The sequence below is a fragment of the Cygnus olor genome, chromosome 27 (genome assembly GCF_009769625.2).
Source record: "Cygnus olor isolate bCygOlo1 chromosome 27, bCygOlo1.pri.v2, whole genome shotgun sequence".
Classification (NCBI taxonomy): Eukaryota; Metazoa; Chordata; class Aves; order Anseriformes; family Anatidae; genus Cygnus; species Cygnus olor.
The window spans coordinates 1,035,617-1,061,917 of record NC_049195.1 but is presented as its reverse complement, the minus strand read 5'-3'; the positions used below and the strand labels follow the sequence as shown (position 1 = coordinate 1,061,917).

General features: G+C 68.9%; 4 protein-coding genes across 6 annotated transcripts; 2 read left to right on the top strand and 2 right to left on the bottom strand.

Annotated features, from left to right (window-relative positions):
• The first annotated feature begins 740 nt into the window (after positions 1 to 740).
• On the top strand, positions 741 to 7,439 carry DBNL (drebrin like). Its single transcript, XM_040538225.1, has 14 exons — positions 741 to 912; positions 1,480 to 1,535; positions 2,116 to 2,228; positions 2,454 to 2,528; positions 2,634 to 2,780; positions 2,932 to 3,009; positions 3,102 to 3,253; positions 3,507 to 3,555; positions 3,705 to 3,779; positions 3,881 to 3,983; positions 4,693 to 4,794; positions 5,679 to 5,773; positions 6,208 to 6,313; positions 6,711 to 7,439. Exons 1-14 carry the CDS (start codon positions 758 to 760, stop codon positions 6,848 to 6,850), a joined length of 1,446 nt encoding a protein of 481 aa, XP_040394159.1. The 5' UTR covers positions 741 to 757; the 3' UTR covers positions 6,851 to 7,439.
• Positions 7,440 to 8,139: 700 nt separating this feature from the next.
• CAPG (capping actin protein, gelsolin like) lies at positions 8,140 to 12,849 on the bottom strand. Its single transcript, XM_040538226.1, has 10 exons — positions 12,573 to 12,849; positions 11,912 to 11,982; positions 11,672 to 11,844; positions 11,446 to 11,600; positions 10,803 to 10,970; positions 9,748 to 9,897; positions 9,583 to 9,672; positions 8,932 to 9,064; positions 8,770 to 8,858; positions 8,140 to 8,693 (listed from the first exon to the last, which is right to left on the bottom strand). The coding sequence occupies exons 2-10, from the start codon at positions 11,932 to 11,934 to the stop codon at positions 8,628 to 8,630; spliced, it is 1,047 nt and encodes a 348-aa protein (XP_040394160.1). The 5' UTR covers positions 11,935 to 11,982; positions 12,573 to 12,849; the 3' UTR covers positions 8,140 to 8,627.
• Positions 12,850 to 14,667: 1,818 nt separating this feature from the next.
• Positions 14,668 to 21,621, top strand: AEBP1 (AE binding protein 1). 3 transcript variants are annotated; one of them, XM_040538223.1, is made up of 21 exons: positions 14,668 to 14,936; positions 15,192 to 15,689; positions 15,914 to 15,985; positions 16,626 to 16,697; positions 16,824 to 16,913; positions 17,366 to 17,455; positions 17,574 to 17,663; positions 17,758 to 17,835; positions 17,916 to 17,990; positions 18,080 to 18,189; positions 18,275 to 18,414; positions 18,515 to 18,599; positions 18,683 to 18,827; positions 18,911 to 18,999; positions 19,091 to 19,214; positions 19,295 to 19,491; positions 19,583 to 19,762; positions 19,837 to 20,176; positions 20,263 to 20,402; positions 20,490 to 20,589; positions 20,664 to 21,621. In XM_040538223.1, the coding sequence occupies exons 1-21, from the start codon at positions 14,705 to 14,707 to the stop codon at positions 21,215 to 21,217; spliced, it is 3,501 nt and encodes a 1,166-aa protein (XP_040394157.1). In that variant the 5' UTR covers positions 14,668 to 14,704; the 3' UTR covers positions 21,218 to 21,621. The 3 variants fall into 3 exon arrangements, with proteins under 3 accessions (XP_040394157.1, XP_040394156.1, XP_040394155.1); XM_040538222.1 differs by having other exon boundaries at positions 14,676 to 14,936; positions 16,605 to 16,697; XM_040538221.1 differs by having other exon boundaries at positions 14,684 to 14,936; positions 16,605 to 16,697; positions 19,091 to 19,219; positions 19,300 to 19,491.
• On the bottom strand, positions 21,588 to 26,300 carry POLD2 (DNA polymerase delta 2, accessory subunit). The gene is made up of 11 exons (XM_040538082.1): positions 26,076 to 26,300; positions 24,544 to 24,787; positions 23,747 to 23,868; positions 23,318 to 23,441; positions 23,133 to 23,247; positions 22,834 to 23,032; positions 22,668 to 22,748; positions 22,394 to 22,551; positions 22,160 to 22,287; positions 21,950 to 22,051; positions 21,588 to 21,869 (listed from the first exon to the last, which is right to left on the bottom strand). Exons 1-11 carry the CDS (start codon positions 26,298 to 26,300, stop codon positions 21,712 to 21,714), a joined length of 1,656 nt encoding a protein of 551 aa, XP_040394016.1. The 3' UTR covers positions 21,588 to 21,711.
• Between the last annotated feature and the right edge of the window lies 1 nt (position 26,301).

The window sequence follows — 26,301 nt, the reverse complement described above, 5'->3', positions numbered from 1 at the left end:
GTCCCGGGGCATCCATGGGGTCTGGGGTGTCCAAGGGTCCTGGGATGTCCTGGGGGCCCTGGGGTGTCCCAGGGGTCCCACGGTGGCCGGGGTCCCCGGGGTCCCCAGGGTGTCTGGAGGGCCCCGGGGGGGGTCCAGGGGTCCTATGGCTGCTGGGGGTCCCGTGGCGAATGGGGGGTCCCGGGCGGTCCGGGTGCCCCATGGTGCCTGGGGGTCCCTCTGTCCCCAGGGGTCCCCAGGTGTCCCCGGTCCCACAGTCCCGGAGGGGGACACCTGCAGCCCCCCCCCCCCCCCGAGAGGCCCCCATGGGTTGGGGGGCGAGCTGTGAACGGCCCCGGGGTTGGGGGGGGCACATCTACAGCGCCCCCCCCCCCTCGGGGGGGCGGAAACCTGGGGGGAAAAAAATAAACCAGAAATCCCCCCAAAACGCCCCAAAACGGGACGGGGCGGGAGGGGGGCGTGGGGCGGGGGGGGCCGGGGGCGGGGCGTGGCTCGGAGGGGGCGGGGCTAGACTCAGAGGGGCGGGGCGTGGTAGACCGAGGGGGCGGGGCCGATGCTCGGAGGGGCGGGGCTATGTCCAGAGGGGCGGGGCGATGCTCGGAGGGGCGGGGGGCGATGCTCGGAGGGGCGGGGCTCTCCAGAAGGGGGCGTGGCCGGGGGCGTGGCCCTTCTGCCTGAGGGCGGGGCGGGGCGTCGCCCAATGGGGGCGGGGCGTCGGTACCTGGGGGCGTGGCGAGGCTGTCGGGGGGGCGTGGCGATGGGGCGTGGCCACCGGAGGGGGCGTGGCCTCGTCGGCGCGGCGCGGGGCGGGCCGGGAGCGGGCGCTGCCATGGCGCTGAACCTCAGCAAGAACGGGCGGGCGCTGCAGGAGGCCTACGGGAGGGTGGTGGCGGCGGGGAGCCCCACCGACTGGTGGGCGCGGGGGGGCGAGGGGGGGCACCGGGATGGGGGGGGGGAGGAGGGATGGGGGAGGGGCTGGGGGGGGAAATGGGGGGAGGGGGGGAAGTGGGGGGGAGGGGGCGGGAAGTGAAAGTGAAAGCGGGGGGGTGGGGAGGGGGCTCTGGGGGTGGGGGGGTGGAAATTGGGGGTGCACGGGGTGTATGGGGGGGGAGGGGGAGGAGGGGGTTCTGGGGGGTGGGGAACGCGGGGATGGGGGTTGGGGGGGATTGGGGTTGGGGCTGGGGGGTGCATGGGGGGGTGAGGTACCCATAGGTAGGGTTTGGGGGGGCTGTGGGGGCATGGGGGGGTGGGGTGGGGGTATCCCGGGGGGAGGGTTTGAGGGTGCTGGGGGATGCGGGGGGTGCAGGGGGTTGGGGCTGTGCGGGTGCAGGGGGGGGCAGGGGGTGGGGTACCCATAGGTGAGAGTGTAAGGGGGCTGGGGACTGGGGGGGGGGCAGAGGTAGAGGCTGGAGGGGATGGGCGTTGCACAGGGGTCGGGGTGGGGGGGGCCGTGGGTCACCCCCCCCGGGTGTCCCGCAGGGCCCTGTTCACCTATGAAGGCAACAGCAACGACCTGCGCGTGGCCGGCTGCGGGGGTGAGCGCGGGGCACGGCCCCCCCGGGAACAGGGAAGTGGGCGCCTGGCTCTGCCCCCTGCCCCCCCCCCCCCCGCCCCTTGGGCCCGGCTGTGGGTTCCCACGCCGGAGCCTGGCGGTGCCGGTGCCGCCCATCCCTGCCCACCGGATTTGCATCCAGCGGCCCTTTCCTTCCTGCTCCGCCGCCCCGGCATCCCGCCTGCACTTCGCGCAGGGGGCACGAGGAGCTCGGGGGGTGGGGGGGGGGGCAGGGTTTAGGGCTGGCACCGGGGACTTTTGGGTGCGGGTCAGAGGTCCCGCACGTCCCCTCCCGCGGAGCATCCGATGCCTTTTTGCTGGGCCATCAATATTTCATAGCGGCGAGGAAGGAGAGCTCCGGTCTGAGCAGGCTGCCACCAGTGAGCGTCAGCCCCTTTTCTGCTTTGCTGGGCTCAAAGCAGGAGGGATCCTCGCTGGTGGGCTTGGTTTCGGGGATGAGAGCGGGGTTTTCGGGTGATTCCCTGCTGGGGGGGGCTGTGGGGCCAGGCAGGAGGTGCCGAGGTCCCCTGGCAAGCCCCAGCCCCGCTCCTCTCCCGGCGCAGACGGGGGCCTGGAGGAGATGGTGGAGGAGCTCAACAGCGGGAAGGTGATGTACGCCTTCTGCAGGGTGAAGGACCCCAACTCCGGCCTGCCCAAATACGTCCTCATCAACTGGGTGAGTGGGGACAGGGACCGGGACACACGCTGGGGACCTCCCCCGGTGCCAAAAAACACCTGGTGGCCAAAAAAAACAGCGGGTGCCCTGCAGCCAGGCAGCACCGAGGTCCCCAGATGGCACCTGGGGACAGTTTTCCATCCCAGATTCAAGGTGCTGCTGCTGGAGAGACCCCCGTGGGCTGGGACCCCCCCGGTAAGCAGGTGCCAATGGTTTCCCTTGCAGACAGGCGAAGGCGTCAATGACGTGCGGAAAGGAGCCTGCGCCAACCACGTCAGCACCGTCGCCGGCTTCCTGAAGGTCCGGCGGGCTCCCGGTGCCCCTCAACCCTTCTCCTGCCATGGGGTGGTCCCTGAGGATGTCACCTCGAGGCCACCCCCGTAAGCTGGGGCTGTCCCCGTGCAGGGCGCGCATGTCACCATCAATGCGCGTGCCGAGGAGGACGTGGAGCCCGAGCTCATCATGGAGAAGGTGGCCAAAGCCTCGGGGGCCAACTACAGCTTCCACAAGGAGAGCAGCCGCTTCCAGGACGCCGGACCCCAGGCTCCCGTGGTGAGTTGGTGTTAGGAGATGCCCGAGACCACCTTACGGCCGTCCTGCGGCACCGTGATGTGCCGGGTACAGGGCTGGACGGAGCTCGGGGTGTTTTTTTGGGGGAGCTCGGGGGTTTTGCTCAGCTCCACCACGCTCTGCCGCCCTGCAGGGCTCTGTCTACCAGAAGACGAACGCGATGTCCGAAATCAAGAGGGTGAATAAAGATAATTTCTGGGCCAAAGCCGAGGTGAGTGCTGTGCAGCCGGGCTGCTCTCTGCTCGCCGAAGCCAAGCTCCGGGGCTGGGGGACTGTGGAGCCGACCTGTGCGCGTCCCGGCAGAAAGACGAGGAGAACCGGCGGCTGGAGGAGAAGAGGCGGGCGGAGGAGGAACGGCAGCGGCTGGAGCGCGAGCGGCGGGAGCGGGAGCTGCAGGAGGCAGCGGGGCGGGAGCAGAGATACAAAGCCCGCTCCAACGAAATCGAGGCCCAGAAGTGAGTCCCTGGCGGCCGTGACGTGTCCCCGGCTTGCGCTCCCATGACACAACGGGAGGTGTGGAGAGAACCCTCCGGCCGTGTGTCTGACGCCAGCCGTGTGTCTGCTCTCCCCGGGGCTGGGGAGGCTCCGAGCATCACTCCCCACGGGCAGAGCCTTCCCCAGCTCCCTGGGGCAGCTCCCGCTGTGCTGTCCCCGTCCCCGCGTGGCCGTGGTGCTTAGCTGTCCTTTTGTCACCCTCTGTCACCGCAGGAGGCTGCAGCAGGAGGCGGAGAGGAGGGACAGGGAGCAGCAGCAGCGGGTGAGCCTCGGCGCCGGGCTCTCTGAGGGTCTCGGGGTGCCGAATCCAGGGGATGTCCCCTCTGTTCTCCCTCTGCCACCCCCCCTTGTCCCCATTTCTGCGGTCCCCGGGGGGGTGGCTCCATGTCTCTGACCCCTCTTGTGCCGCAGAAGGAGCAGGCGGAGGAGCAGGAGGCCGAGCAGCGGAGAGGCTTCAGGAGGAGCGAGTCAGTGGAGAAAGCCCAGGTGCACTTTGCTGAGGGGGGACCCGTGCTGGGGGGCTGCTCCTGGCCCCTCTGCCCCTTCCAGCCCCCCCGGCCCCTGCTTAACCCCCGGTTCCCATGCAGGAGGCAGCGTCGCTGATCGCTCAGAGGCCGGTGAACCCCCGGGACATCTTCAAGCAGAGGGAGAGGTCGGCACCCGGGGACACAGCAGCCGCTGCCCAGCCAGGTGGGACGCGGCAGTGGGCACCGGGGGGCTCCCGAGGCGGGGGGGAATCGTTAACACCCGAGACTGCCGTATCCATACCCCGCTGTACCCGGGAAGCTTTAGATTTCTTCATATTTTTTTTAATGAGACGTACTAATGCTGGAAAGGAACCCGGCCTGGCTGCCTGCCGTCCCGCCCGGCTGCTCGCACGCTCGAGCGCAGCCGACGAGACCGAGCCGCTCCGCGGGGCAGGAGCCAGGAAGTTGTGAAAACCGAAGCTGGGGCTGCAGCCGAGGAAGCCGCTGCAAACACGTGATGTGCCCAGGCCAACATCCCCCCCCCAGCAGCCCAGCCCCCAGAGAACGACTCGAATTAGTCCAGAGTAACTCATGTTCCCCGGTTTTGCGGAAGGAGCACGAGCGCACCTTGGTGGCGCGGCCCCGTGCTTGTTTGCGCTCGGAGGCACCGATGGGCGAGATAAGAGCGGCAGGAAAATCCCTGGGGAGCCGGCGCTGCCGGCCTCAGAGCTGCTCTGCTTCTCCGACACGACGTCGGGGCTGGTTTCTTGTTCGCTCGGCTGCGGCAATGCTGTAACCAGTCGACAAACTCGTTTTTTGCAAGAGGGACCGGAGCTGGAAAATCCTGCTGGGGAGGCGAGCCCGGTGGCAGGCAGATGGTGAGCGAGGGGTACCTGAGCCCCTTCCTCCAGCACCTCCGTCTCCTTTTCCAGGCAAATTGCGCAGCCCCTTCCTGCAGAGGGAGGCGAACGCGGTGCCGAGCCCCAGCCCCCCGGCACGGGAGACACCGCCAGCATCGCCGGTGCCCGCTGCAGGTGCGTGCCTTCGCGGACAGGCCGAGCACAGTTTCTTGCCGCGCCTCTCCGAAGTGTCCCCGGAGCTGGCAGCAGGTTCTGCTCGGTTTCTGCCTTGTCCTCGTCTTCCTGCGCCTCCACAGAGAGCAGGCAGGGTTTGGCTTTGGCTCGAGGTCTGAGGGTGATGCCAAAGCCAAGCGGGAGGATGGGGAGTGCAGGGGACGGAGCTGGGCTCCTTCCAGCTGTGCCCAGTGCCAGGCCCAGCGGCTCTGGGCACAAACTGGAGCCCGGGAGGCTCCCCCTGAGCAGCACGAAGCGCGGCCGTGCCGGGCGGGTGCCCGAGCCCTGGCACAGGTCCCCCAAGAGGTGCCGGAGCCTCCTCCTCGGAGCCTTCGCACCCGTCTGGACGTGGTGCAGGGCTCTGGGTGGCCCTGCTGGAGCTGGGTGGCACCAGAGGGGCCCGGAGGTGCCCCCAGCCCCCACCACCCCGTGGTCCTGTGACCTCCTGGCTGAATGCTGGTGTTCAGCCTCCGGCCAGGGCTTCACCATCCACGCTGAGCCTTTCCCCGAGGCCGCTGTGCGGGCGGCCGGGGCCGGCTGCGGTCACCACTAGATGCTGCTCTTGGCCAAGGTCTCGGCGCCGGCTCTTCCCCGCCGCTCGCCGCAAGCAGCAGAGCCTGGCTATTTGCGTCGCTGGTATTTTAGGAAATGATGAATCTCGGGCAAGCTCGCTCTGTCCCCATCGGAAATGCCGCGTCTCATCCTTTTTAGGGCTCCCCAGCCCCACGCTTTTCCCCCTTGCGGGGTTTTGTGCTCGCTCAGCCCATTCCCTGCAGCGCAGGGACCTCAGGGACGGTGGCAGGGGGGAGCAGGGAGCGGGTTGGTGACACACGTTCCCCTTGCAGGGTACAACTCGAGCGCCCCGGAGCCCCCTGCGGACGAGGCCGATGTGTACGAGGAGCCGCCGGACGCCTCGGCCATCTATGAGGAGCCCCCTCAGGTTGGGGTGGCACAGACGGGATGCACCCCGAGCATCCCCGTGGGTCCGAGCCCCGCTGGTGCCCTCGGGGCTTTTATCCCCTACACCTCCTCCTCCTGCTTGCACATCCCAAAGCAGCAGGGCCAGGCAAGGCCGGCTGTTCTCAGCAGGCTGCGTCAGATTCTCCGCTGTGTACTAGCGGGGTTGTGTCACGCTGCAGCACTTCCTTTGCAGATGTGGTGGATGTTCGGTTTCCTCTCTTTAGCTCGAGGGGAGTGTTCTGGACGTGGCCTTTCTGGACTCGTGGCACCGGGGTGGCCATATCCAGCAAAGAATTGTGCTGGGGGGACGCTGCTCACTGGCTGCATCCTGCACCGTGGCAGACCCCGTGCCCCAGAGCCTGGCTCCGCCTAACGAGGCACAGCATCGTTAACACCCTTTTCTCCCTCCCGAAGGACCATGCTGATGGGGCTAAGTACGACTACCCCGCTGAGTACCAGCAGACGCCGGACCTGGCAGGGAAGGGGCTGTGTGCCCGGGCGCTCTATGACTACCAAGCGGGTACGGGCTGGGGGGGGCTCCTCCTAAATGGGGGGCGCGGGGCTCAGAGCTGGGCAGGGCATTGCCCATCGCACTGCGGCATCCGCAGCAGGGCCAACAGGGAGCAGCTCCCACCCCCTGCAGAGCTGGGAAAGCAAGTGAAGGGGGACGATGCCCTCCCTCCCTTTTATTTCCTAAAATCTGTTTCTTGCTGTCCTCCCTCCTGTCCCGGAGCCAGCTTTGCCCGGATATTTGTGTTTTGTAACGTCTGAGCTGCCCTGGCTCCCTCCAGCCCTGGCCGTGCCAGCAGTTGGATCCCCAGCACCAAAGGAGGGACACCCGAGGCAGGCGGGGGGCTCGGGGCAGCCCCGGGGTTCCGGGCTGTTCCTCACTCACCCCCCACTCCGTCTCCTTCCAGCTGACGACACTGAGATCTCGTTTGACCCCGAGAACATCATCACCAACATTGAGATGATCGACGAGGGCTGGTGGCGGGGCTACGGCCCCGACGGCCACTTCGGCATGTTCCCCGCCAACTACGTGGAACTGATCGAGTAAGGGGGCGGCGGGGGCCACAGCAGCTCCCGGCCCCTCGGGAGCACTCGGCTCCAGCCTGGTTCTTCCAAGCAGCGCGTGGCTTTCCTTCCTTCCTTCCTGCCTTTCTTCCTTCTCTCTGAGTGACGTGCCATGGCCCCGAGACCCCCGACCCTGGAGCCCCCGTAAATGCCCTCCCGGGGGCACTGGCAGAAGCCCCACGGCTCCGTCCCGGCGCGGAGCAGCCGCCTGCCCTGCAGGCTCCCCTTCCTTCTGGCATCTCGTGCGGTCCGACCCCTCACAGGGAGCCCAGAGCTGCAGCCAGCGCTCGGCTTTCCAGCTGGGGAGGAGATCAAACGAGGCCAAAGTGGGGGTTTTTAGCAAAAGCTGTGAGCGAGGGCTCCCCCCTGCGTGCCCCATTCACTGTGAACAAGGAAGAGCCCGGTCTGGCTGCCGCCTTCCTCTCGGTCGCCTCCAGCTCCTTTCCCTGGTGTTGCTTTTGGAACAGAAGGATGCGACGGGTTTTACGATGGGTTTTAGCAATGCTGGGGCCGCTCGTGCCCCCCCCCCCGGGTCAATAAAAGGGCTTTTCTTTGGTGACGGCTGCACAGGACCCGGCCATGCCCCTGCTGCTCTGCGCCACCATCAGGGTCCCCACTCTGCGCTCCCCTAACCCCGTGTCCCGTGGTTAATCCCCACTCCTACATTGTAAGGCTTTTCAGCATGATTTGGGGTGAAATGGCGGTGTTTTGGCACAGGGCTGGCAGAAGGCATGGGTTTTTAATGTCAGCCGCCGGCACTAACGAGAAACCTTTAATAAGGGGAAGCTGAGCTGGGCGTGGGGCTCAGCGCTGGTTTCGCAATGGGTCTGGAGCTGCGGCCGCGCTGTGCTGGGCGGGTTCGTGCGCCAGGGCGTGAGGGCAGGGATAATTAGGTGGGTAATTAGTATTGGTTCTGGCGATGAGTCTAACGAGGGAGGGAGGTTTGCTCAGAAGAGCAGCCAGAGACCACTGCCGGAGTGAGCAGTGGGGGGGTCCGGGTGCATAGGGCACTATAGGGGCATTTTGGGGACCTGGGGACACTGAGGGCGAGGGGGATGCAGGGGACACAGGGATAGCAGGGTGTGGGGACACCAGGGTGAGGGGAGCTTGAGGGGGTGCCCCCGCAGCCCCTTTGCCTCCCTGTCACCTCAGCACCCGTGGGTGCTGCCAGGCCCCAGGGTGCCAGGGCCACCTTGCCGTGGCCACCACCACCCCCTGCTGTTCCCAGCCCCACATCTTCCTGCCCCCCAGGCTGGCAGTGGGACACGGGGCTCAGCATCGGGCCTTTATTCGCCAGGGCACGGATGCAGGAGGGGGGCGGCACGTGAGCATGGCAGTGACGGGGCACGGGGGTGGCACAGGGACATGACGTGGGCACGGCGGTGACATGAGGGCACGGGGCAGGGTGGAGGTGGCAGAGGTACAGCAGCAGAGCAGGTGGGGAGAGGGGTGACAGGGGACAGGTGTGGGCACGGGGACAAAATGGGCTTGGGGACAGCAGGGGATGGGGCACAGGGGTGGCAGCGGCGTGGGGATGGGGTGACAGCAACGGCACCGGGGTGGAGATGGAGGGGGCATGGGGATGGCACGGGAGTGGCTTGGGCATGGAGATGGAGGGGGCACAGAGGTGGCACGGGGGTGGCATGGGGATGGCATGGCCTTGGAGGTAGCAGGGGCTGGGGGATGGCACAGGGGTGGCCTGGGCTTGGAAATGGCCCAGGGGTGGCAGGGGCACATCCTGGCCCCATGGTGCCCTCCCCTCACTTCCAGTTGGTGAAGAACTGCTTGAAGAGGGGCGTCTCGCAGCCCTGCGGCAGGATCTCCACCTGCGGGACGGGGACACGGTGGGGACATGGGACGAGGGGACATCACCGTGGCCCCCCCCAGCCCTCCTGTGCCCACCTGCGTGCGGGGCGAGTAGCCCATGCGGGCGATGGTCTCCTCAGCCACGCTGAGAGCCGCCTGGCGCTCCTGCTCGTTGGCTTTGCGCCCTGCGGATGGGGACGTCAGCCTTGGAGGGGGGGACCTGTCCCCTGCCCTGTCCCTGTCCCCGTCCCCAGGCACCTTTCCACACGTAGACCTTCCCCCCGGCGCCCGTGTCCAGCACGAAGCAGTCGTCGGGGCAGAGCAGGCTCTGGCTGAAGGGGCTGCTCCTGGCCACCTCGGTCAGGTCCATGCGCCCCGTTGCATCCGACACCTGCGGTGGCCAGGGTGTCACCGCCGTGGTGTCACCACCAGGCCATCCCCGTGGCCCTCTGTGTGGCCCTGTGCCCCTTGCCACCACCACAGCGTCCCTTGGCCATGCCCAGCCCTGTGTCCCCCCCCCTACAGGGGCCACCCCGGCCTTGCCCAGCCCCATGGCCACCACAGTATGTCCCAGCTGTGCCCAGAGGTTTGTGGGGTCACCTGGTGTGAAGACCTTCGAGCTCACCAACCTGATCTGAGCCCCATCACTGTCCCATGTCCCCTAGTGCCACGTCCACAGCTCCCAGATACCTGCAGGGACCCCACCACTCCCCCTGCAGCCCCTTCCAAAGCTCGACCGCCCTCTCCGTGAAGAAATTCCTCCTGACGCCTGATCCAACCCTCCCCTGGTGCCACATGCGGCCATGCCCTCAGGTCCCTCTTGCTTGCCACCAGCCCATGTCCCCTCGGGGCCACCACAGCATCCCCAGGCCGTGCCCAGCCCCTTGCCCCAGGCCATGGTGGCCTTGCCTTGTAGAGGACGGCTGTCCCCGCGCTCTGGTCGGCCACCGCGTCCTCCTCGGGGCTGCCCTCCTGCAAGCTGGGCTTGGGGCCCAGCACCTGCGGGTCAAAAACACGGCATGACAGAGCCCCGGCAGGGCCACCCGCGTCCCCTCACGTCCCACGGGCACCCACCTGCAGCATCTCCGGTGGCTCCTCGCCGTCCACCACCACCTCCAGGCGGGCCTTGCCGCCCCGCTCGCCGTCCCGGATGGCCGCCGCCAGCTCCTGGGCCCGGCTGCGCTCCAGGACATTGCAGCGGGCCCCGCACCAGGTGAAGATGGCCTGGGGACACGGAGAGGGACAGCGGTGGCGGGGCCAGCCTGCACCAGCCCGGTGGCCACCACTAGGCTGAGGGTGAAGCAGTTGCCAGGTCGGGGCTAGTTCAGTGGGATGGCCCAAGGGACACCCAACAGATGGACCCCCAGAGGGATGGACAGACACCCATATGGATAAACAGATACCCCGATGGGTGGGTGGATGGATGGACGGACGGACGGACGGACGGATGGACAGACAGCCATATAGATAGATGAGATGCCCTAATGGATGCCCAGGACAGAGGAACAACCCAGCAGACTGATGCTCAGAAGGACAGACAGACACCCCAACAGATGGACACCCAGAAGGACGGACAGACACTCGTATGGATAAACCGATGCCCCGATGGGTGGATGGATGTCCACAAGGATGGACAGACAGCCCTAGGGATAGACAAGATGCCCCAATGGATGCCCAGAAGGACAGAGGAACAACCCAGCAGACTGGTGGTGAGGACAGACAGACACCCCAACAGATGGACACCCAGAAGGACAGGTGGATAACCCCACAGACTGATGTTCAGGACAGACAGATATGGCCACCCAGGACAGGTAGACACCCAGAAAAATAACCAGATGGAAACCTACAGACAGATGAACACCCGGAAGGTCAGACAGACACCCCTATGGATAGACAGACGCCCCAACAGACAGATGAACAACCCCACAGACTGATGTTCAGGACAGACAGACAACCCAACCTGTGGACACCCAGACAGACAGACACATCCCTATGGATGGCAAGGTGCCCCAGTGACCGAAGATGCACCCCGATGGGCTGATGGACGGACATACGGACACCCAGACGGACATGGGGCACTTGCACCAAGCGGGAAGGGTCTGGGGGCTGGCAGGGCTGGCACCACCCACCTCGCCCAGGTCAAGGACGAAGCAGTCGCCGGTGTTGAAGCTGGCCCAGCTCAGGTCCCGCTCGGTCGCCCGGATTTTCTTCCTGCCCTTCACCTGGTAGAGCCGGCGCACGGGGCCGGGGCCAGCGCCGGGGTGCACGGACCTGAAGGCTGAATCCACGCCACCCTCCTGCCGGCACAGGGTGCTGAGCGCCCAACAGGGACACTGACCGCTGGGAAGGGGTGGCCAGCACCCGTGGGGGTTGCTGAGCACCTAGGGGGGGTGCTGAGCACCCAGCACGGAGACTGGGCATCCAGAGAGGATGCTGAGCCCCATGGTAGGGATGTTGAGGGCCTCAGAGGAGGTTCTGAGCACCCAGGGGTGATGCTGAGCGCTGGGGGTGGGCAGCACCCAGCAGGGACGCCACGTGCTCGGTGGGGAGCAAGCGAGGTGGGGGGATGCTGGGCGCTTGGGGGCATCCTGCACACCCACCACGGATGCACAGCACCCGTTTGGGAAGCCCAAACACCCACCAGAGTTGCCCAAGCACCTATATGGGATGCCCAGCACCTATTTGGGATGCACAGCACCCACTGGGGATGCCCAGCACCCATTTGGGATGCCCAGCACCCCCCTGGCACCCTCGGGCTCCCGAAGCCCGTACCTGGTAGGTGACGCCGCGAGGGAAGTACTCCATGAACTCATCGGACTCGTTGCCCTGCACCTCACGGTGGGTGACGGGGCGCTCACCCAGCGCCGCGTTCAGCTGGGTGCAGAGGAGGGCGCAGGCGCCCTGCTCGTCCCGCGACGCCTCCCGGCCTGCGGCGGGGAGCGGGGGTGGCTCAGCGGGACCCCCCCACACATATTGCCCCCCCCAACCCCGTGCTCACCGATCCAGAGGTGCAGGTGGGCTCGCTCCTCGGGCTCCAGGTGCAGCACCAGGTAGGCATCCCCCGAAAAAAAGGTGCCCCAAGAGGCCTCCGGCACTGGCACCGGGCGCAGCTTCTCCACCCGCCAGATGTGCAGCCCCGGGCGGGTGGGCACGGGGCCGAAGGGGGAGCCGCTGCGGTGAGGGGGGGTGTCAGGGGGGGTTTGGAGGGGGAGTGAGGGTTTTTTTGGGGGGTCGGTACCTTTTGGGGAGCGCCGTGTACATGGTGGCGGGGAGGCGGCGGGGAGAGCGGTGGTCTGAGAGCGGGTGGTCCTGCGGGGAGAGGGGACGTGGCGATGGACAGATGGACAGCCGGGAGGGCAGATGGACACCCAGGAGGACAGACGGACACCTGGGAGGACAGACGGACCGCTGGAAGGAGCGGTGGGCACCCCAACAGGTGGATGGATGGACAGACAGCCAGAAGGATGGACAGACAACCCCCCCCTCCCGACAGACAGCTGGGCACCCCAATGGGTTGGTGGGTGCCCCGATGGACAGACGGACGCCCCAGTGAGTGGACACCCAGGAGGACAGACAGACGGACAGACAGCCTGATGGACAGACGCGCCTTGATGCACAGCTGGACAGACAGACAGGTGGGGAAAGTGGACACACCCCGACAGATGGATGGACGGACACCTGGGAGGACAGACAGACACCCCAGCAGACAGACAGGCAGGGAGCCCCCAGGGACAGACGGACGGACAGACAGATGGACGGACAGACAGACAGACGGACGGACATCCCCACGGGCACACACCCTGCCTGCGGGCACCCCAAAAGACACCGCCCCCCCTCCCTTCCTCCCCCCCCCCGGACAGACGGACAGACAGACGGACCCCCCCCCGAGAGGCGGACACCTGGGCGGACGCGCAGCTGCCCCGACGGACAGACGGACACCCCACGGACACCCCACGGACACCCCACGAGCCGCGGGACACCCGGAAGCCGGGGCCGGGTGGCGGTGACTCAGGCGGCAGGAAAGGGTGGGGACGGCGGGGGGGGGCCGGGCCTGTCCCCGCGTGTCCCCCCCCCCGGGGGCCCTGCTGATGCCGCTGGCATGGGGACCCCCGACGGGGGGGTCGCTCTCACCCGTTGTCCCCACGGGGGTCCCGGCCTCCTGCTCTTCCTGGGGCTGGTCTGGGGGGGCTGTACTGGGAAGGGGGGGATGTACTGGGAGGGGCTGTACTGGGAGGGGCTGTACTGGGAGGGGCTGTACTGGGAACTGTGGGGGGGTACTGGGAGCTGCACAGGGGGCTGTACTGGAGGGGTTTTACTGGAAACTGAGGGGTGTACTGGGAGGGGCTGTACTGGGAGGGGCTGTACTGGGAACTGTGGGGGGGTACTGGGAGCTGCACAGGGGGCTGTACTGGAGGGATTGTACTGGAAACTGAGGGGTGTACTGGGAGGGGCTGTGCTGGGAAGCTGGGGGGGTGCCATACGGGAGAGGTTGTACTGGGAACTGCACTGGGGGCTGTACTGGGGGAGCTGTACTGGGAGGGGATGTAATGGTAACTGGGGGGGGGGGAGGGGGTGTACTGGGAGCTGCACAGGGGGCTGTACTGGAGTGAGTTGCACTGGGAGCTGAACTGGGGGGGGTTGTACTGGGGGGGGGTGTACTAGGAGGGGCTGTACTGAGAACTGGGGGGGCTGTACTGGGAACTGGAGGAGTGTAACGGGGGCTGTACTGGGGGGGGCTACATGGGGGCTACACTGGGAGGGCTATATGGGGGGGGGGGTCTGCATGGGTGGGGTACTGGGAGCTGCATGGCGCGGGGAGCTTAATGGGGAGGGGTGCTGCACCGGAGTGGGGCGGCACTGGGAAGCACTGGGCGGCACTGGGAGGCACTGGGCGGCACTGGGCAGCACTGGTTGCCGCAGGGCAGCCCCCCCCCCACCAGCCGCCCCCGCCGCAGCGTGTCTGGTCGGTGACTCACGGCCGGGCCGGGGGCCACACGTGTGCTGAGCGCGGGGCTCAGCCCGGCCACGTGGCCCAGCCCGGCCACCACGGGGCCCGGGGAGCCTGCGGGATCCTGCCGGGGCCTGGCGCGGTGCTGGGCCAGCAGGAACGGGGCACGCGGTGCCGTGAGGCCTGTCCAAAGTGGTGCTGGTGGATGGGGCCAGCCTGGTGCCGCACGCTCGGTGGCCATGGCGTGGCCGTGCCGTGCCCGCACGGTGCACGCGGTGCTGGTGCTGGGTCCCCTGCCAGTGCTGTGCTGGTTCCAGCGCAGAGCTGGTGCTGAGGCAGTGCCAGTGCTAAGCGGTGCTGGTCCTACACGGTGCCAGTATTGGTGCCGATGCAGCACAGTGCCCACATGGTGCTGGTGCCATGCCGTGCCAACAGTGTGAGTGCCAGTTGTGGTGCCAGGAGGTGCCAATACGGTGCCGGTGCTGGTGCCGTACGGTGCCAAAGCAGTGCCATTCCCACGCAGTGCCAGTGCCGGTGCCATGCAGTGCCAGCACCGTGCCAGTGCCAATGCGGTGCCAACTCAGAGCCAACTCAGTGCCGGTGCTGTGAGGTGCCAATGAAGTGCTGTGCCGTCCCGTGCCAATGCAGTGTCAGTGCTGTTCCCGTGCCTACGTGACGCCAACACAGTGCCGGTGCCGTGCCAACGCGGTGCCAACGAGGTGCTGGTGCCAGGGCGTGCCAATGAATTGCCGTGCCGTGCTAACGCGGTGCCAGGGCTGTTCCCGTGCCAACGTGATGCCAACGAGGTGCCAGTGCCTCGGTGCCGGTGCTGCGGGGTGCCAATGAAGTTCTGTGCCGTGCCGTGCCGTGCCAACGTGATGCCAACGCGGTGCCGGTGCTGATGCCATGCGGTGCCAACGCGGTGCCGGTGTCGTTCCCGTCCCCCTCCCCCCCCCCCCCCCCCGCCCTCCTCCCCAAACCCCCGCCCGGTGCCGCCCCCGGCCCGCCCCCGCCCCTCCCCTGCCCTCCTCCGGTGCTCGGCGGGGCCGGGCCGGGCCGGGCCGGTGCTCGGCGGCGGCGGCGATGGCGCTGGCGGGGCCGCCCCGCTCCTGCCTCCTGCTGGCGGCCGCGCTGCTGCTGCCGCTGCCCGGGGCCGCCCCGGACCCCGCCGCGCCCGCGCTCACCGACGCCGAGATCGAGGCGTTCCTCAGGGGCTTCCTCGGGCCCGACGGGGACCGGGACGGCGACGGCGACGGGGACGGCACCGAGCCGGGCTTCGCCACCGAGCCGGGCACCGGCACCGGGCTGGGCACCGGTGAGGGGGGGGGTGCTGCTGGGGCTGCCCGGTACCGGGAGAGAGTGGGATGTTGGGGGGGGGAGTAAAGGGGGGGAGCAGTGATGGGGGGTGCTGGGCTGGGGGTGCTGGGTTTGGAGGTGCTGGGTTGCTGGGTTCGGGGTGCTGGGTTGGAGGTGCTGGGTTTTGGAGGTGCTGAGCTGGGGGTGCTGGCTTCAGGGTGCTGGGCAGGGGCTGTCCCCACCCGCCTCGACCCGACCCACCCCCCCCCCCCAGACCCCCCGGAGCGGCTGCCGGAGCCCGAGGCGCCCAAGAAGGCCCGGAAGGACAAAGCCCCCAAACCCACCAAGAAGCCCAAGGAGAGAGCGCGGGGCTCCAAGAAGGACAAGGACAGGGACAGGGACAAGGAGCGGGACAAGAGCAGGGACAAGAGCAACGACAGGGACAAGCCCCCCAAGAAGCCCAAGGAGAAGCCCCCGAAAGGCTCCGAGAAGCCCCCGAAAGGCTCCGAGAAACCCCCCAAAGGCTCTGAGAAACCCCCCAAAGGCTCCAAGAAGCCCAAGGAGAAGCCGCCCAAGGAGAAGCCGCCCAAGGAGAAGCCGCCCAAGGCCACCAAGAAGCCCTCGGGCACGAGGCCACCGGAGCTGCCGGACACCCCCTGGGAGCCCCCCGTGGCCCCGCACCCCCCACGGGGTGAGGACAGAGAGGGGACGTCCCTGTCCCCAGGGCAGCCGCGGGCCCCCGAGGAGGAGGAGGAGGATGGCAGAGACCGAGGTGAGCGGGGGGACACCGGGGGTCCCGTCCTGTGCTGAGCGCTTGTCACCCGTGTCCCCTCGGCTTCCCCGCTGCTTTGTCCCCGGGGGCCACATGGTGTGGCCGGGGTCACCCCCGTCCTGCTCCTTGTCCCCCGTCTCGTCTCCTCCCTCCCTGGGGTCCCCTCGCTGGGGGTGGGCCGGGGACACCAGCGCTGCCACCCCTCTGCGTGTCCCTGTCCCCAGGCGAGCTGGAGGAGCTGCCGATGGAGCGCTGGGAGCTGGGCGGGGAGGACTGGCAGCCCGCTCCCGAGGCTGGTGAGAGCCCGAGGCCACCTCCTGCGTCCCAGTGCCACCTCCCGGCATCCCAGTGCCACCTCCTGACCCCCCGTGTCCTCTCGCTGCGTCCCAGTGCCCCCTCCTGGCATCCCAGTGCCACCCCCTGATCCCCGGTGCCCCCTCCTTGTGTCCCCAGTGCCACCCCCTGGTCCCCCGTGTCATCTCCCGGTGGCCTGCTGCCACCTCCCGGCATCCCAGTGCCACCCTCTGATCCCCGGTGACCCCTCCCTGTATCCCCAGTGCCACCCCTCTGATCCCCCGTGTCCTCTCCTTTGCCACCCCTCTGGTGCCACCTCTCCGTGTCCCGGTGCCACCTGCCTCCATCCCAGTGCCATCCCCTGATCCCCAGTGCCACCTCCCTGTGTCCCTAGTGCCATCCTGTTCCCCTGTGCCACCTCCCTGTGCTCTGGTGCCACCTCCCTACGTCCTAGTACCAGCCCTGGCATCCCTGTGCCACCTCCCTGTGTCCTGTTGCCACCTCCCCGTGTCCCGGTGCCACCTCCCTGCATCCCAATGTCACCCCAGCATCCCCAGTGCCACCTCCCCCCGTGTCCCAGTGCCACCCCTGTGATCCCGCTGCCACCTCCCCGTGTCCCAGCCCCCCGCGTCCCCCCCGCAGAGGTCCCCGTGGAGCCGGAGCCACCGACGCTGGACTACAACGAGCAGCTGGAGCGGGAGGACTACGAGGACTGTACGGTGCCGGGGGGCGGACGGGGACCGATGGGGTCCCCTGGGATGGCTGGGGGGGGACACAGATGCGTCCCCCCCTTCCCCTCCGCCTCGCAGCCCCGCAGTCATTGCCCCCCCCTGTCCCCAGTCGAGTACATCCGGCGGCAGCAGAAACCCCGCAAGCCCCCGAGCAGGAAGAAACCCGTGCGAGTCTGGCCCCAGCCGGAGACGCCGCCACGTCAGTGCAGTGACAGGGGGACAAAGGGGGCTGGTGGGGGAGGGTCCCCAGCCCCAGGTGGGGGGCAGCATCGTTTTGGGGCAGCCCAGGGCTGGGGTGGGCATGGGGACACCAGAGATGTACGGGGAGCACGTGAGGGTGCAGGGGACACCGCGGGGACACGGGGACCCCGTAGGGGCTCGAGGGATCCCGTGGGGACATGGGGACCCCATAGGGGCATGGGAACTCCACAGGGGCTCAAGGGATCCCGTGGGGATACAGGGACTCATTCAGGGCCATGGGGACTGCAAAAGGGGTTTGGGGACCTCATGGGAGCTACAGGGGACAGAGAGGCGCCCATAGGGGCATGGGGAACCCTACAGAGGCACTGGAGACCCTGTAAGGTTACAGCGACCCCACAGAGGCGTAAAGGACCCCACAGGGGCACCCCCAAACCCTTTTGCCACCCCCAGCCAAGCCAGAGGAACCCCCCACACCGCTGCCCGCCCCCGTGACCGAGGGGGACTACGAGGAGGGCTTCGAGCGACCCGACTACGATGACCGTGAGTGACGAGCCGGGAGGGACCGGGGGCACCCCTGCCCCTGGCGGGGGCTCTGTGGGGCCGCGGGCCGGCCCCCCATGTCCCAAAGGGGCGTCCCAGCCCTGTTCCCTCCCTGCAGTGGACTACGGGCTGCCCCCACCACCCAAACCCAAGAAGCAGCTGGAGAAAGAGGAGGAGATGGAGACGGACGAGGAGAAATTGAAACCCTGTGAGAGGCTGGGGGGGGGTGGCACGGCACAGCCCCATCCCCATCCCTGTCCCCATCCCCGTCCCCGTCCCTGACGGCCGCTCTCCCCTGCCAGGGAAGCCCAAGAAAGGCGGCAGCAGCAAGGAGGAGGAGGAGGAGACCTGGGTGGAGGAGAAGGGCCGGGACCGCAAAGGTGGGTGTGGGTGGGGGCCCCCCGCCCCATGTCCCCCCCACACCCTGGCTCTGCCCCCTCACCTTGCTGCCGTTTTCCAGGAAAACCCAAAAAAACAGGGGGGAAGAAGTGGGAGACAGACGAGGACGAGTGGGCGCCGCCGGAGGAGAAGACAAGTGAGTGTCCCCGTCCCTGGGGACAGGGGGAAGCGGTCACCATGCTGGGGGGGTGGCACTGACTTTGTGCCATGTCCCCCACCCCCCAGAGTGTCCCCCCATCGGGCTGGAGTCCCACCGCATTGAGGACGACCAGATCCTGGCCTCCTCCATGCTGCGCCACGGGCTGGGCGCGCAGCGCGGGCGCCTCAACATGCAGGTGGGCGCCCGTCCCTGTCCCCATCCCCGTCCCCGTCCCCATCCCTGTCCCTGCGCCACCCTCGCTGTCCCCTCGCTGTCCCCAGGCGGGCGCCAACGAGGACGATTTCTTCGATGGCGCGTGGTGTGCCGAGGACGACAGCCGGGCGCACTGGCTGGAGGTGGACACGCGCCGCACCACCAAGTTCACCGGCGTCATCACGCAAGGACGCGACTCCCAGATCCAGTAAGGGGACGGGGACAGGATGGGGGGGGTGGCCCTGGGGCCAGCAGCGGGGCGGTGGGGGTGACAGCCACCCCCACACACCGTCCCCTTCCTCCCGCAGCGAGGACTTTGTCACCAAATTCTACGTGGGCTTCAGCAACGACAGCCAGAGCTGGACGATGTACACCAACGGCTACGAGGAGATGGTGCGCGGCATGGGGGGGGCTGGACGGGGGTGGTTGGGGTGGCGCTGGGGACCCGCTGCCACCCCCACGTGTCCCCTCCCCAGATGTTTTACGGCAACGTGGACAAGGACACGCCGGTGCTGACCGAGTTCCCCGAGCCGGTGGTGGCGCGCTACATCCGCATCTACCCACAGACGTGGAACGGGAGCCTCTGCCTGCGCCTGGAGGTCCTGGGCTGTCCCCTCTCCAGTAAGACGGGGGTGGCAGGGGGGGGACAGCAGGGGGATGGCAGCCGCTCGGTCCCCAGGGCCACATCGCCGTCCCCTCCACAGCCATCAGCAGCTACTACAGCCAGCAGAACGAGGTGACGTCCGCCGACAACCTGGATTTCCGCCACCACAGCTACAAGGACATGAGGCAGGTGAGCGCGGTGGCACCCTGTGGGGCAGGGGGGTGCCTTCCCCGTCCCCGCCCCCGCCCCGTGCCCCAGCGCTCGCCCCCTGCGCCTGCAGCTCATGAAGGTGGTGAATGAGGAGTGCCCGACCATCACCCGCATCTACAACATCGGCAAGAGCTCGCGGGGGCTGAAGATCTACGCCATGGAGATCTCCGACAACCCCGGCGAGCACGAGACGGGTGAGGCAAGGCAGGGGGCGAGGGGGGACGGGGGGACACGGGGAGGGGACGGCTGTGCCGTGATGCCACCCGTCCTGCAGGCGAGCCCGAGTTCAGGTACACGGCGGGGCTGCACGGGAACGAGGTGCTGGGCCGGGAGCTGCTGCTGCTGCTGATGCAGTTCCTCTGCAAGGAGTACCAAGACGGCAACCCCCGCGTGCGGAGCCTGGTGACCGAAACCCGCATCCACCTCGTGCCCTCCCTCAACCCCGACGGCTACGAGCTGGCCCGCGAGGCGGTGAGGAGCAGGGACGGCACTGGGGTAGCGGTGGTGGCACCGGGGACATCGGCGCCACTGGGGGCTCACCGCCGGTCCCCACCACCCACAGGGCTCCGAGCTGGGCAACTGGGCGCTGGGCCACTGGACGGAGGAGGGCTACGACCTCTTTGAGAACTTCCCCGACCTGGCCTCGCCACTGTGGGCGGCCGAGGAGCGGAAGCTGGTGCCGCACCGCTTCCCCAGCCACCACATCCCCATCCCGCAGCACTACCTGGAGGAGGACGCCACGGTGAGTGCGGGGCGCCTGGCGGGGGCGGTGGTGGCGGCGGGCGAGGGGCCGGGTGTCACACCACCTCTGTCCAGGTGGCGGTGGAGACGCGGGCCATCATGGCCTGGATGGAGAAGAACCCCTTCGTGCTGGGAGCCAACCTGCAGGGCGGGGAGAAGCTGGTGTCCTACCCCTTCGACGCGGCCCGGCCCCCCAGCGAGACGCCGGCTGCCCCGCGCCCGCCGGACGACTACGAGGACGACAACCCCGAGGTGCACGAGACGCCCGACCACGCCATCTTCCGCTGGCTCGCCATCTCCTACGCCTCGGCCCACCTCACCATGACCGAGACCTTCCGCGGGGGCTGCCACACGCAGGACATGACCGACTCCATGGGCATCGTGCAGGGGGCCAAGTGGCACCCCCGGGCCGGCAGTAAGCGGGGCCGTGCTGTGCCAGTGAGCCGCCGGGTGGGCGAGGGTGACCGCATGCCAACGGGCCCTCGGTTGTTTTTTTGGCAGGCATGAACGACTTCAGCTACCTGCACACCAACTGCCTGGAGCTCTCCGTCTACCTGGGCTGCGACAAGTTCCCGCACGAGAGCGAGCTGCAGCAGGAGTGGGAGAACAACAAGGAGTCGCTGCTCACCTTCATGGAGCAGGTAGGCGCGCGGCCATGAGTGCGTGCCGGGAGCCGGTGGCCGCTCCACCAGCCCCACGCACTCCCCTCGCCCCTTTCCTCCGTGCAGGTTCACCGGGGCATCAAGGGCCTGGTGACGGACCAGCAGGGAGAGCCCATCGCCAACGCCACCATCGTCGTGGGGGGCATCAAGCACAACGTCAAGACAGGTAGGGGGTCGGGGGGACGCGAGGGCGCCGCGGCCCCGCTCCGCAGCCCCCTCACCTCCCCTCGCCGCCCGCAGCCAGCGGCGGGGACTACTGGCGCATCCTGAACCCGGGCGAGTACCGCGTGTCGGCCCGGGCCGAGGGCTACAACCCCAGCGTCAAGACCTGCAGCGTCTTCTACGACATCGGGGCCACCCAGTGCAACTTCGTGCTGTCGCGCTCCAACTGGAAGCGCATCCGTGAGATCATGGCCATGAACGGGAACCGACCCATCCGCCGCATCGTGCCCGGGCGCCCCATGACGCCCCGCGAGCGCCTGCGGCTGCGCCAGCGCCTGCGGCACCGCATGCGGCTCCGGCAGCAGATGAGGCTGCGGCGCCTCAACACCACCACCACCGCCCACAGCCCCACGGCCCCCCCGGCGCCCACCACGGCCCTGCCCAGCCCCTTCAGCAGCACCACCTACGCGCCCTGGAGCCAGGAGCCTCCTACCGCCGGCACCTGGGAGATGGAGACCGAAACGGAGGTGGTGACCGAGCTGGTGACGGAGACGGAGGCTTGGGAGGTGGGCACGGGGACGGAGCAGCCCTTCACCACGGCCGAGACCTACACCGTGAACTTTGGCGACTAGGGGACACCCGTTCCCTCGCTCCTGCCTCCAGGCGCTCGCGCTTGGTTGAGTTTTGCCCGCTGCAGGCGCCGTCACCTGCTTCCGCAGCGCTCCTCGCCCGCGCCGGGCAGGCTGCAGCTCCCACCCGCCTCGCTTGCCAGGACCACGGCCACGCCACCCCGACGCCTGCCCTGAAGGCCGGCAGCTGCAGCACATCCCCCGGGCTGGGCTCAGGCGAGGACGCACGGCCCCGTCCCCAGGGACCCGGCGGTGCCACCGCGGCCGGGCGAGAAGGACGCAGCCTGGGTCCCCGGCACCGCGGCTCGGCCGGGGCTGTCGCGCTCCCCAGGGCAGGGCCCTCGCGGCGCCGGCCCCAGTCCCCTCCACGCGGTTTTGTTACACGAATAAACCAAGCTGTATTGGTAGCAGCGCTGCGTCGCTTCTCCCAGCGGCTGCTGGTCCCGCACCGCGGCAGCTCCGCGGCTCCGTGCGGTGACAGAGTCCGTGCCGCGCCGTCACTGCCCGACCTCCATGTCCCCGTCATCGTCCTCGGCCCCGAAACCGGAGAAGCTGATGGGCTGGCAGCTGAGGTCGCGCAGGTTGACGAGGCAGGCGGTCTGCGTGGTGCTGAAGGCGGGCACCGCCACCAGCAGGACCCGCTGCCCCTCACCCCCTGTGGGGACAGGCGGGCGTCAGGAGCCAGCCCCGGCACGGCCGCGAGCGAGGACAGGGCCGGATGGGGCCGGGACTCACCTGTGATCACCTTGGACTGGAAGCGGGGCGCGCTGCCGCAGAAGTAGACGTGAGGGCAGTCAGTGAGGATGAAGGGATCCGACTTGTAGAAGGGGTAGCAGCCTGCGGGGGCAGAGGTGAGGAGGGGAACCCGTCCCCACAGGCCCCCACGGGGCGCTTGCAGCCCCGCAGCCCCCGCCTCGGGGCAGCACAGCGGTGCCCCCCCCTTACCCAGGGTGTCCGGCGCCGTGGGGCTGATGTGTCCTGCCCGCAGCGTCCACTCCAGGATCTCCAGGTAGTCGTCCATGCTGCTGTACTTGAAGATGTCACTGATGTTTTGCCCGGACGTCCCCAAAAACCTACGTTTTGGGGGAAGGAAGGGCAGGTCTGTGCTCGGTGCGACTTGTCCCCATCCCCCCTTGTCACCAGCAGCTGTCGCAGCCCTGGTGGCACGTCGGTCCCCACCTGACGCCGTCCACGTCGGCCTGGTAGGGGTTGGTGACCAGTTGCAGCGTGGAGTAGGCGCTGGCGAGGGGCAGCATGCAGTGGTGCAGCGGCTGCTGCGGCAGCGTGTAGTTGGTGGGGTCGAACTCCCCGGGCATCACGTCCACGGGCACGGAGGTCTGCGGGGCACAGCGGGGGCTGTGGGGTGGGGGGACCACCACCCGCTGCCCCACTCCGAGGGGCTCTGGGAGCTGCTCTCCCACCCCAGCACCCGCATCAAGCCCTGGGCACTCACACAGAGCTGCAGCAGGATCTCGTCCAGCATCTTCACGGCTTCCACGCTCGCAGCCTGCGTCTTCCTCGTCAAGTACCGGGCCTGCGGCAGCGGGGAGGCGGTGAGGAGCGCAGCCCCTCCGTGCCCCCCACCCCCATGCCCAGCCTTTACCAGGCCCCCCCCGCACCTTGTGGAGGCTGTCTCGGCTCTGCGTGCTCTGGCTCAGCAGGTTCCCCGCCAGGATGACGCGGGAGATGAGCGCGGCGCAGCTCTGCTGGCCCTCGGCGCCCAGCTGCCCCGTCACCGCGTCCACCAGCAGCTGGGTGCCCAGCAGGGATTCGCCGCTGCCGCTGCCCAGCCCCAGCCCCGAGGCCAGCAGCACGAACCTGGGGGAAGAGAGGGCGGGCAGCGGGGACGGTGGCCTCTGGCGGTCCCCAGGGCTGCGGGACGTGGCGGGGACGCGATGGGGACGCGGTGGGGACTCACCTGTCCGAGCTGGGGCCCGCCCAGGGCAGGGGCTGGGGCAGCTCAGCGAAGCAGAGCTCTTCCACCAGGAACCCGCCGTCCTCCTGCTCGCTGCCGTACACGGCGAGGATGGTGCCTGCGGCGAGCGCGGCGCTCAGCCCCGGCGGTGCCGGCAGAGCCGAGGCCGCCCCGCCGCCGTCCCCTACCTGTCACCATCTTGGACACCTCGACGTTCCCCGCCAGCTTGATGCGCTGCAGCTCGTCCTCCAGGATCAGCTCGTCCGAGGGGTGCACGTACTTGGGCAGGGGCGGCTGGGGCACCAGGTTGTGCTGCGGGGATGAGGGCAGGACCCCGGGGGGGGGGTGTTTTTTGGGGTCCGGGCAGGCGGGCGCATCCCCCGGAGGAGGCCCGGCCGCCCTCGGGGCCGCTCGCCAGCTGCGTGCCGGTCGAGGCTGTTTCCACTTAGCGCTTCCCCGCGACGCCAGCAGCGGCGCGGCCGTCGGCCAAGGAGGAAGCGGCTCAGCCAGGGAGGGAGAGGCGGCCGCGCTGCCATCACCGCCGCCGGGGCCAGCCCGGCCCCACGAGCCCACCCGCGTCCCCCTCCCCGGGGGGACGGCATGGCACCCGCCGTTACCTCCTCGCTGATCTCCTGCAGGATGGAGGGCTGCAGCTGCATGGCCTTGAAGAGCGTCCCCACCACGCAGCACCGCTCGCCCGCCCGCAGCTCGCACAGCTTCCGCAGCGCCACGCCGCTGCCTGCGGGGACGGGGGCTCAGCGCCGCGGCCCCCCTCGCGGCATTTCTTTCCCCTTTTTCCCCCCAAAGTGGGACCGTTCCCTAAATTCATCCTAGAGCGAACCGCTCGTCCTGCTTCAGCAGAAACAACAGCAGAAGGAGGCTGTCGAGGGAAGCCCCCCCATGGCCAGGGGCCCTCCCCAGGCTGCCGCTGTCACCTCCTCGCCTGGGGAGCGCTGGGGAGTTTGTCCCCGTGGGGTTTGGGGACAGGGATTTGTCCCCGTGGGGCTTGGGGACGGGGGTTTTGCCCTCACGGGGCTTGGGGACGGGGGGGTTGTCCCCGCGGCGGGAGGCCGAGGAGGGCAGCGGCGGGCTGGGAACGGTGTCAGCGCCGCCAGGAATGCGGAGGCTTCGAGGAGGCAGGAGAAAACTCAGGAAAACAACCCGCTTCGGCTGCTCCATCCCAACCCCCCCGCCACGATGCGGTGGTTACGGGGGGGGAGGGCACGTTCTCCATCCTTCCCCCGCGGCGTCCCCGGCCGAAAAGCAACCGGGGGAGCAGCGCGGCGGCGGCGGCGGCGTTTCGCCCCGCGGAGGAAGGAAGGAGGCCGGGGGGCTGCCGGGGGTCGGGGTTTGAGTTTTTTTTTTTTAGTTTTTTTTTTGGGGGGGGGGGGGGGGAGGGGGGGGGGGGGCTCACCCCATCGCTGCTGCGCCCGCTGCGCCAGGCGGGGCCGCATGCAGAGCAGGCGGGCGGCGTAGAGGTGCGCGTACTGGCGGCTGAAGCTGCGCTCCCCCAGCAGGAAGGGCTGCGAGCGGTCGGCGAAGTCGCTCCCGGCCCGGGCGAAGGTGGGGGCCTCGCCAGAGGGGGGGGACAGCAGGGCCTGAGCCGGGGGGGGCCACGACCGACGAGAACATGGCTGGGCTGGGGGGGGGGGGGGTGCCTGGGGGATAAAGAGGAGAGTGAGGATTCCCGAAATGGCCCCCAAATCTGTGCCCCCCCCCCCCCGACACCAGAAGCCCCCCCAGCCCCAAAACTCACCTGGGATTCCCCCAAGGCCTGGCCCTGCTGCCCCCCCCCCCAAGCACACAGGGAGCACAGGCCCCGGCCCCCCTGGACACCAGGACCCCCCCTCCAAACACTGGGACCCCCCCCCCCCCCAAAATGGGACTCCCCCCATCACCAGGAGCCACCCCCAAGGGGTACCGGGACACCCCCCCCAAGGACCAGGAACCCCCTTACCAGAACCCCCCCCCAAGCACCAGGACCCCCCCCCTCACCAGGGGACCCCCCCAAATACCCCTTGGGACCCCCCCCTCACCAGAAGCCTGCCCCAGGACATCGGGACCCCCACACACACCTCAGGACCCCCCCAAACACCGGGAGCCCCCTCCCCGGACACCGGCACCTCCTTCCCCCAAACACCAGGACTCCCCCCCATACACTGGGACCCCCCCCCAAAGACCGGGACCACCCAGAATCAAGTGCCTCCCCCCAGGACCCCTCCCCAAACACCAGGACCCCCCCCCACGACACACACACCCTAAACCCCGGGACCCCCAAAACCAACAGGGACCCCCCCCAATACCCCGGGAACCCCCCCCCCAAACCCCGGGACCACCCAGACCAACTGCGACCCCCCCCCCCAAACCAACCGGGACCCCCCTCCAAACAGCTGGACGCCCCCCCAAACGAACCGGGACGCCCTTTGGGACACCGGGACCCCTCCCAAAACACCAGGAGACCCCCCCTCAAAAAACAACTGGAACCCCCCCAGGACACCGGGACCCTCCCCCCAAACGAATCGGGGCCCCCCCAGGGCACCAGGACCTCTCCCACCCCCCCCAAAATACTGGGACCCCCCCAGGACACCGGGACCCCCCTCCCCCAAACCAATCGGGGCCCCCCCAGGGCACCAGGACCCCTCCCCCCCCCCCAAAATACTGGGACCCCCCCAGGACACCGGGAGACCCCCCCTCAAACACTGCCCCCCCCCCAAACCAACCGAGATCCCACCCCCAAGACACCGGGACCCCCCAAAGCAACCGGAACCCCCCCCCCAAGGCATCAGGACCCCCCCAAACGAACCGGGGACCCCCCCCCAAACCAACCGGGACCCCCTTGGGACACCGGGAACCCCCCCCCAAACCAACCGGCCCCCCCCCCAGGGCACCGCCCCCCCCCCCCCCATCATCCCCCCTCCCGCCGTTGACAGCCCCCCCGTGACGTACGGGGTCAGAGGTCAGGGGTCGGGGGGGGGGCGGGGGCCGCCGGCCCGGCTGCACGCGGCGCGGAGGGGACGCGGGGGGGGGGGGGAGGGGGCGGAACGGGTGTTGGGCGGGGGGGGGGGGGGAATGGCGGGAACCGGGCCCGGAAGCGGCGTAACCGCGGCGCGGAACAGACGTCACGGCGGCGGGGCGCCATGGCAACCGCGGGGGCGGCGGCGCCGTTCCCATG

What these genes read in the sequence shown, in the direction of transcription:
- POLD2 (XM_040538082.1), bottom strand. Translation starts at nt 26,300, where the DNA reads ATGGGAACGGCGCCGCCGCCCCCGCGGTTGCCATGGCGCCCCGCCGCC. An exon ending in GCGGGCGCAGCAGCGATGGG is followed by an intron (nt 23,869 to 24,543) that starts GTGAGCCCCCCC and finishes CCGTCCCCGCAG; the next exon opens with GCAGCGGCGTGGCGCTGCGG. An exon ending in GGTGTCCAAGATGGTGACAG is followed by an intron (nt 23,248 to 23,317) that starts GTAGGGGACGGC and finishes CGCTCGCCGCAG; the next exon opens with GCACCATCCTCGCCGTGTAC.
- AEBP1 (XM_040538222.1), top strand. Translation starts at nt 14,705, where the DNA reads ATGGCGCTGGCGGGGCCGCCCCGCTCCTGCCTCCTGCTGGCGGCCGCG. An exon ending in ACCTGGAGGAGGACGCCACG is followed by an intron (nt 19,763 to 19,836) that starts GTGAGTGCGGGG and finishes ACCTCTGTCCAG; the next exon opens with GTGGCGGTGGAGACGCGGGC. An exon ending in CAAGCACAACGTCAAGACAG is followed by an intron (nt 20,590 to 20,663) that starts GTAGGGGGTCGG and finishes CGCCGCCCGCAG; the next exon opens with CCAGCGGCGGGGACTACTGG.
- CAPG (XM_040538226.1), bottom strand. Translation starts at nt 11,934, where the DNA reads ATGTACACGGCGCTCCCCAAAAG. An exon ending in TACACGGCGCTCCCCAAAAG is followed by an intron (nt 11,845 to 11,911) that starts GTACCGACCCCC and finishes CCCTCACCGCAG; the next exon opens with CGGCTCCCCCTTCGGCCCCG. An exon ending in GGACAGCCGTCCTCTACAAG is followed by an intron (nt 9,065 to 9,582) that starts GCAAGGCCACCA and finishes TGGCCACCGCAG; the next exon opens with GTGTCGGATGCAACGGGGCG.
- DBNL (XM_040538225.1), top strand. Translation starts at nt 758, where the DNA reads ATGGGGCGTGGCCACCGGAGGGGGCGTGGCCTCGTCGGCGCGGCGCGG. An exon ending in GCGCGTGGCCGGCTGCGGGG is followed by an intron (nt 1,536 to 2,115) that starts GTGAGCGCGGGG and finishes CTCCCGGCGCAG; the next exon opens with ACGGGGGCCTGGAGGAGATG. An exon ending in ATTTCTGGGCCAAAGCCGAG is followed by an intron (nt 3,010 to 3,101) that starts GTGAGTGCTGTG and finishes GCGTCCCGGCAG; the next exon opens with AAAGACGAGGAGAACCGGCG.